We start from the raw sequence: 8,679 nt of genomic DNA on the forward strand, positions 1-8,679 counted from the left end.
AAGTCTTGACCGGTCCGCGGTAACAGAAAGGTTGGGGCCTCTGCCCACTGCGCTGGTCGACCGACGGTGTGCCTGGTGCGCTGCCTGCTTTGCGCCTGTTCAATGTATCAACTATAAACTCATCTCTCAGGAATGATTCTGCTCTGAAACCAGAGCACAGACTTGCAGTCCAGGTCACTGAGGTCCTACAAAAACTATTTAAATGATTTTTTCTATATATAAGGACAAGCCAGTCTTATAACGGAAACCCTGAGTGGAGCAGCGCAGGCGGTGTGGTCGTTTTGTTGCCGGGTTATCAGCCATAGCAGCACCAATATCAATATCAGCCCAGATGGAATATTGATCAATATCCCCTTTGGATGCGACCACCTGCTGAGAAACGTGTTTATTTGTTTTTCAGCAGCTGTCCTGGACCTAGAACCCGTCTCACCCAGCAGGTTCTGATGTTTCATTTCTCCCTTCCTCTCTCTGGGCTCCAGACCTGAACTACTGCACCAACCACCGGCCGTGTCAGAACCAGGCGTCCTGCACCAACACCGGCGAGGGCAGCTACACCTGCAGCTGCCGGCCCGGCTTCTCCGGCGTCAACTGCGAGATCGAGACCAACGAGTGTGACAGCGCCCCCTGCAGGAACGGAGGAAGCTGCACAGTACGTCCCCAGAACTACACCAGAACCGCTGAACCATAGAAACGCATCAGAACCACACCAGAACCACAGAACCATAGAAACGCACCAGAACCACTGAACCATAGAAACGCACCAGAACCACACCTAACCCGCTGAACCGCACCAGAACCACTGAACCATAGAAACGCACCAGAACCACACCAGAACCACTGAACCACACCAGAACCACTGAACCACACCAGAACCACACCAGAACCACAACAGAACCATAGAACCGCACCAGAACCACTGAACCATAGAAACGCACCAGAACCACACCAGAACCACTGAACCACACCAGAACCACTGAACCACACCAGAACCACACAGATGAGTCCAGGCCGTCCAGAGAGGGCACGCGGCCCGAGGCCCTCTGGGGGGCGCTGCTCCTTCAGTAGAGAGAAATGTCAGCATTTGGTGGGACAAGAAGAAGAAAACAAATCAGTTTGTTCTAAAACCTGAGCTGCTCACACTGCCATGAAAAGATCAGATACAGGTCACATTACGTCAAAAAGATCGGAACTGGGTCACTTCAGGCTGCAGTGTGAACGCAGCCATAGACAGGATGGGGGCTTAGTGGTTATAGCCATGAAGAGTGTGCGTGCGCGTGTGTGTGCGTGTGTGTGTGTGTGTGTGTGAGTGAGCATAAAGACCCCACATCCTCTGACATACTGTGTGCCGTCTGTGAACTACGCTGACTCTGCTGCTGTCCGGGTGGTTAGGATTTCATATTGACTGTTTAATGTTGTCTTGTGGAAAATTCCTTTATTTTCCACAATCCTAAAGGATACCAGCACGTTTGATGAGCTGTTTGGGTTCCCCTCTCTTTCTTCTCCATGGGTGAAGCCTCAACACAGCTGTCGTTACGGGACAGAGAGGCAGTCATGTCTGTTCATCCTGCTGAGTCAGCGGCTTCCGGCGCATCGGGGCCGAGGAGCGTTGCAATCAAACGGGATCCGTTTATAATAAGTTTATGTTCCAAAAGCAGAACTGTGATCAATGTAATCATGTGACTCCTATGCAGTGGCGCAACTACACATTGTTCAGGTGGATGCGAAAACATAGATTGGCGCCCCCACCCCTCTGAGGGAAGGAACGTCAGGGTGAAGGAGCGACGCTCACTCGCCCCCCGAGGCAACGATATGTGAAGGGTAAAACTCGCTACATTTACCTCGTTACGTGCGCGAGGTGAAGGAGCGTAAGGCGATGAAGTCTGTGGAAAAACATCATCGGCGCGCCGCCCCCTCCAGAAGGGGTTTTGGCGCCCCCTCTGGTGCTGCGCCCCTATGCGTTGCATACCCTGCATACCCACGTTTTGCGCCACTGCTCCTATGTGTGTAGCTGTCCAAAATGAGCTCATAGTTATCGGACCACCTCTCTGCTTCGCTGCTGATAAGGAAGTCCAGGATGTGTTCGGTTTTTTGTTCTTTTAATTCTGCATAATAGACTTTACCTGTAAGTGGCCGTGAAGCAAGTTTCTGATGTCACTGTGACTAGTGGATGTCGACTTTAAAAACATATGAAGTTGTGTAGCTCCTAATCTCGACCTCATCAGCCTGGTGTCGCATGAAAACAGTGTTCGATGTGAACACCAGGTCATAAATATTGACCTTTGTGCAGACCTGGGTGGTGGACGTCCGCTTCGAGTTCGGCGGACCTCCACAGACTGAAGTACGCTTGAGTATGTGGAGGCCTTAAGACGGTGATCGCTGATACGTGGTGGAGAGTTTCAGCGGCCGTGGGCAGAGGCAGATCCTCGGGTGTCACAGGAGAGGGAGCGGATGGTGAGCAAAGCCCACTCAGGAAGCCACACAGAGATGGCAAAAGTTGCTCTGCACCAGGCCGGCCCAAACTTCTAGAGAGCAGGATCTGCTTTTTCTCTCACCAGCCGCCTGAGATCCACCTCATGACATGAACGTTAACTAAACCGCATAAAATGCGGCTAAATAGCCGATGTTAATATGATTGTAATTTCACAGATAAAAATAGTACATGAACGATTTTTTTTTATGTTGTCAGTCAAGATAACGGATAAAAAAAGTCTAGCGCCACCTGCTGCCCTGACACCAACTCACACATCTTCATTCACAGTCTGACTTGTAAATCGATGTTTCTTCTTGGACATTTTGACGTTAGCTTGTCGATGTCTCAGTTTTATTCGCTGGGAAAATCAATAAGCAGCTTGAGGCGACTCTGCTGCTCTCTAGTGGCGAGAAGCCGCAATGTTGGCYGGTAACAATCGGAATGCATTATGGGAGATGTAGTTTGTAGTCAATTCATGCTCAAAACCTATTTTAAGTCAATCGTGGGCCTATAAAATACTGGGGGTGGGGCCACATAAAATGACATGGCGGCCCACATGTGGCCCGCGGGCCTTGAGTTTGACACATGTGTATTAAAGTATAAATCAGATTTTATTGAAGATATCTCCCTAGGAGAACAGGATTTAAAAAAATAAAATAAAAAACTGAAAATGCATTATTCCAAATTATTATGCACCGCAGATTTTTAAGACATTTTGTGGCTTATAAAGAACTGCACATTGTCATTCTTTGAATCTGCAGCATTAAGTGTTCACATGTACTAAAATCAAAAGCTATTTCAATCAAAAACACAACAGACCAAGTTACAAGTTAACATAGGACCTGGTATCACCTTCACATTGCTGGCATCCATTGAACTTGTGAGTTTGTTTCTGCTTGGATTTGTTTGCAGGATGTCAGAATAGTTTCCCAGAGCAGAGCTGCTGTTTTGATGTGAACTGTGTCCCACCCTCATAGATCCTTTACTTGAGGAAATGCCAGAGGCTCTCAGTAGGGTTGAGGTCAGGGCAGTGAGGCGCCACACCATGAGGTTCTTTGTTCTTATGCCCATAGCAGCCAGGGACACAGAGGTATTCCTTGCAGCATGAGATGGAGCATCATCATGCATGAGGAGGATTTTGCTACAGAAGGTACGGCTCTTCTTTCTGTACCATGGGAGAAAGTGATCAGTCAAGAAAGTCTGTTTACTTTGCTGAGGTCATTTTCACACCATCAGGGTGTGAAAAGGGGCCGACCAGCTCTCTCCCCAAATCATGACTTCACCACCTCCTTGCTGACGTAGATGCCTTGTTGGGACGTTGTGGCCATCCACCAATCATCCATTTTGCACAACATTCATCAGTGAACAAGACTGTCTGAAAATTAGTCTTCATGTATGCCTGGGCCCATTGCAGCTGTCTCTGCTTGTGTCCACTGGTCAGTGGCCCAACAGTCGGTCTATGCATAACAGCAAACCTCTGGAGGATCCGACACCTTGAGGTTTGTGGGACTCCAGAGGCACCAACAGCTTCAAATAACTGTTTAACAGCTGCTCTCTTAGTTCAATGAATTTATCTAACAGAAACCTTCCTCATTATGCCTTCATCTGAATCAGTCACAAATCTTTTCACAGTACGAAGATCACGCTTCAGTTTTCGTTAAATATCTAATGTTTTCATTCCTTGTCCACAGCAGAGATCTTTTCTCTTTCCCATATTGCTTGAAACCTGTAGCCTGCTTAATAATGTGGAACATCCTTCTTATGTAGTTTCCTTTTATTGATCCAAAGAGCCCTGAGACACAATACCACAATTAAGGGAACAACAAAAAGTGAAATCTTTGACACTTGAATCCAATTTACATAATCATTTGGAACATGGTGCAGTTTGGGTTGTTGCCGTAGTTTCCATCCGCCCTAAAATCTCATTGGTTCATCTCAATGGTGATTCCAATCATCCAGATTAGAGCAGTTAGTCCTGCCGGACTGATCCAGCAACATCTCCAAGGTCGATTCCATCGAGCTCCAGGGTCTGCGGCTGGCCGGCGACTCTCTGCAAGAATCTCATCCAGTTTGTGACGCTAACATAGCGTGTTGGTCTGAGCGTCTAACCGGTCAGCCTAAACCTTCACACAAGCTGGCAGCCTGACGATGGCCGGAACAGATGGCAACACCTTCCACATTTCCCAATATTCCAGGTAACCGCCAGCTCCAAACAGCAGGAAACCCGTTATGAAAAATCCAAATGAGAATGAATCTTCAACACCTTCAAGGGACAAAATGGACAGACACACAGTCTTCATTTTCCACAGGGGTCCATAATGAATCCCAGCGTGTGTGTCCCATCAGGGCAGGAGCGCTCTCCTGAGCCCCGTCTTCTCATCAAAAAACTTGATCAATTGCTTGAGAGACCAGCTGACCAGATCCACGATTTACAGTCAGGAGGTTTAGAAAACAGCAGAGGATAGAGAGCAACAAATAACAGGTCAGACAGTGGGCAGGGAGAAAAACACGCCTGATACCACACCAGAACCACCGCCAAACAGAACCACCACCTGAACCGTAGGCGGGGAGGTCGGGGGTCAGTACCCCCCAATCTTGGAAAAGTGTAGATTTGTCCCCACCAAATAAATCATAAGAGCAACCTTTGTATTTAAACAATATAAATATCAAAAGGCAAAAGAGACAATGAAAAAAGTAAGTCAGCCATTCATCTAAAAATAAAATAAGGATGAATTTTTAGTCCCCCCATTGTTAGAACATTGGTTCAGTCCGATGTGTCGGAGGAGCAACAGCAGCGCTAAGGTGAGGAGCTAGCTGTGGCTCTGCAGCACAAACAGAAAAACCATCTAGTAAGTAAAACACATGCAACACATTTTATTTCCTTTCACTGCTCAGTAGGAAGAAACACATTAACAGTAAAATTCAGACTAGTTTATTATGTCATTACTTTGGCTGAATCATGATAAACTGCTATGTTATGCCTTGGACATCAAAACTGCCAATAATGGCTACATTGCTTTGATAGACTTAAAAGGAATCCAAGACTAGTTGTAACAATCGACTTTATTTCAGAAATATTTATTTTAGATGTAAAATAAAGACTAAACAGCCTACAGTGTTACTACTGTAGGCTGTTTAGTCTTTATAAATTTTAATAAAATATTTTAACACAACATGGCAAGCCTAGCGATGTTCACATTGCAATGCATTCTGGGTAAATGATGTCTAATGGTCCAACTGCGCTACCTCCGTCCAGTCAAAACAGCGCTGAGTTACGTCTTTAAGCCTTTTTAAATGAACCGGACGTTGAAATCGATCTGAGTGTAGAAATCACAAGATGTGATGATGAGGAGGAGGACCAAACGGAGGAAGAGGACAGAGTTGGCCATAGGAGCTGGTGTTTGCTGCTGCTGCCTTCAGCTTCATAAATGAAACGATGAATGACGGGTCCTCTGGTCGGACTGTGTGATCCGGTAAGTACTTGTCTAGCTCTGTATCCGGTCCGGTCGTCTACTACTGCCACAGAACTGGTAGTATTTAAAGAGCTCCCAGCGCTGTCTGCCTGATGGTTCTCCCAGCGTTTTAGCTGAATAAAAACTGCCGACGTCATTTGGTTTCAGCTTGTGAAGGTAGTGATCAACTGTTGAACCCTTTGTCAGTTTTGCATGTACAAATGACTCAGTCTTCTGGAGAGAAATGTTGAGGGCACAAACATTTCGGAAGTTGTGTTCGGCTCTGAGTCTCTCCAACTGTTCTCTTTTTTTTCATGTGGGAAGCGATCCACACTCTCCTAGCTGTTTTTTTATTACAGCCAACAGTGACAGTGTGGCATTGCCTAAAATTGCCCCAATCTAACGTAATATGATAAACAACTACTCAGGTAGAGTTAGCCTTCCTGTGTTTACTCTGTAGATTCCAGTACGGAACGGACCAAACCGCGTCATCAGGTAAAAAGATGGCGACCTCCATGGGTAAAAATATAAAAGATATACATTTTTGAAGTTTGGCATTTTTCAGTTAATAGGAAACTTACAACATATTTAGGTCAACATTTTTTAAGCTTTTTTGTCGAACGTAGCAAACATCCCAATCATATTTACCTCTAACTCTCACGTTAATGAGAAGAATTTGAAACAGGAGGGAGGGGCTGAGCGCTGCGAGTGGCTGACAGCTCAGTGTGTGGGAGCCGAGAGCAGAGAAAAAAAAAAGTCTGATTTTATTTATTGTCATCTTCAATGTAAAGCCCATAAAATCACAAAGTAAAATCTGAATATTTTTCTATAAAAACTCTGGCACTTTGAGCTCTTGGTTCAGATATTCATTATTTCTGCCTGTTGAAGGATCCAGGACACGGAAAAACCAGAAAACGTTTAAAATAAAGAAACGTAAGTTATAATTTGCATAATGCATAACTTGTACTGAGAGTCTCTACAATAAATAAATAATTATGAGGAATAAGTGGAATTATTTATTTCCACTTGTTAAATATTTTTTTATTTAGAGCCTTAAATGTTTGTAAAGTTGTAGCAGAGATTAGATTAGTGACACTGAACCAAACTGATATCTGAAGATTTAAATTGTAGTTTTACTAAAATGTAGTAAATGTAGTTTTTGTATTAAAAGATGTTAAGTAGACAGAAAAAGTAAAAATATTACTAATTATATGTCAGGAAAACATCAGCAGTGAAACGATATTTAAACCCACAGCTAGTCTTAAGAACAACAAATCAAAATTAAAATAAATGTCAATTATTTTCACTTCTGTTTAATCCAAATGAAGTCAGCGGCTCCATGGGGCCCCCAGGGCTTCAGGGGCCATAAATGCTGATATTTTAACACAGATACATAAATGTAACATTTATTTACTGAGATGATCAATGCTGCTGAATTTGGTTTAATGGTTTCAGCATAAATTAAAAGATTTAAATTGTTAAACATTTAAATGTAAGATTTTAAGGAGCTGGTAGGTTTACTTTGTAAAAGTTCAAAGAACAATATTCATAGTTAGATTGTTTTGTTACCATAGCAACAATCTGATGCTGTGAGTTTGAGCTGTTTGTTCACAAATACAAATGAATAAACTGGATTATAACTGATTGTTGTTAGGTTGGCCAGTTAATCTCCTCCTCCTCTCCCAGATTAAATGYAACACAGAAGCTGTTAGAGCTGCTGATGGTCTTAGCAGCATGAGGGGCCCCTCAGGCAGATTCTGCCCCAGGCCCCATCAGCCTTGGACCGGCCCTGCAGGATGAGGTAAACCTGCTGCACTGAGCARAGATGAGCAACAAACAGGAGATTTAATTCAATGCTGCTAATGTGGCTTTAGCAGCTCTGACATTTCATGTCTGTTGAGTTTTAATAAGAATCTCAGAAACTGTTTTGGTTGCTGGAGTTTATGGGACGAGATTTAAGATCCGTCCCATAAACTCTGGCTGCATGGACAAAGCATTTGGTCTGGGTTGGTGCATCGTGTAACCAGAAAAATAATAACAATATAAAACCAGCGTGATGTTGGTTTTATATTACCAACATTACGCTAAAGCTAGCAGAGGCTAAAGCTCCTCACCTGAACCTGCATGATGAGGTTAGCGCTGGTTCGTTAGCCGCTAACGCTCCGACCAACCAGGAACACAGACATGAACTTTACAGGGCAGACAGCGCCACACGCTGGGCAGCGAGTTGAGATGGAAACGCCGCAGATATAAATCATTCTCACTGCTCCTCAACTCCTCTGGAAGAAAGACTACAAGTTGTTCCTGCGGTTCACATAGAGCTGCTCAACCAGAGCTAACGGTTCGTTTCAAGCTCTTTCCTGGATGTGGACTTCTCCATAGAAACACTGGGTTGATGTAAATATCCATGCAGGTCAGCCTGAGTCCAGTTTGAGTGAGAGGAGGAGCTCAATCTGCACTGAGGTAAACTTGATATCAAGCAGTGGCAGCGCGCAGAGCGCCTGCTGTGATTGGTCCGCGCTCCGGCTTTAAATACGTAAACTATAAACTTATCTTTTAGGAATACATTTTCTCTGCCAGTGTAACACTCAGGGCAACAGAGACGCTTTCAATGCGTATAAAAATATATATATTTAAAAGAATCCCTTCTCACCCTTCACTGGTGGTCTGTTTCATCCTCTGAGCTCGGGTCCTCTACCAGAGGCCTGGGAGCTTGAGGTTCTCCTCCAGTATCTTGGCTGTGCCTAGAACTGCACA

General features: G+C 44.6%; 1 protein-coding gene across 1 annotated transcript in view; it reads left to right on the top strand.

Annotated features, from left to right (window-relative positions):
- Nucleotides 1-8,679, top strand: part of dlc (deltaC) — a 231,068-nt gene that overhangs the window by 99,509 nt on the left and 122,880 nt on the right. The window contains exon 6 of the mRNA XM_008401989.2: nt 480-649. Within this exon, the coding sequence (XP_008400211.1) occupies nt 480-649 (170 nt within the window). The remainder of the gene's footprint in view (nt 1-479; nt 650-8,679) is intronic.

Source organism: Poecilia reticulata, unplaced genomic scaffold, assembly GCF_000633615.1.
Source record: "Poecilia reticulata strain Guanapo unplaced genomic scaffold, Guppy_female_1.0+MT scaffold_159, whole genome shotgun sequence".
In the NCBI taxonomy this organism is placed as follows: domain Eukaryota; kingdom Metazoa; phylum Chordata; class Actinopteri; order Cyprinodontiformes; family Poeciliidae; genus Poecilia; species Poecilia reticulata.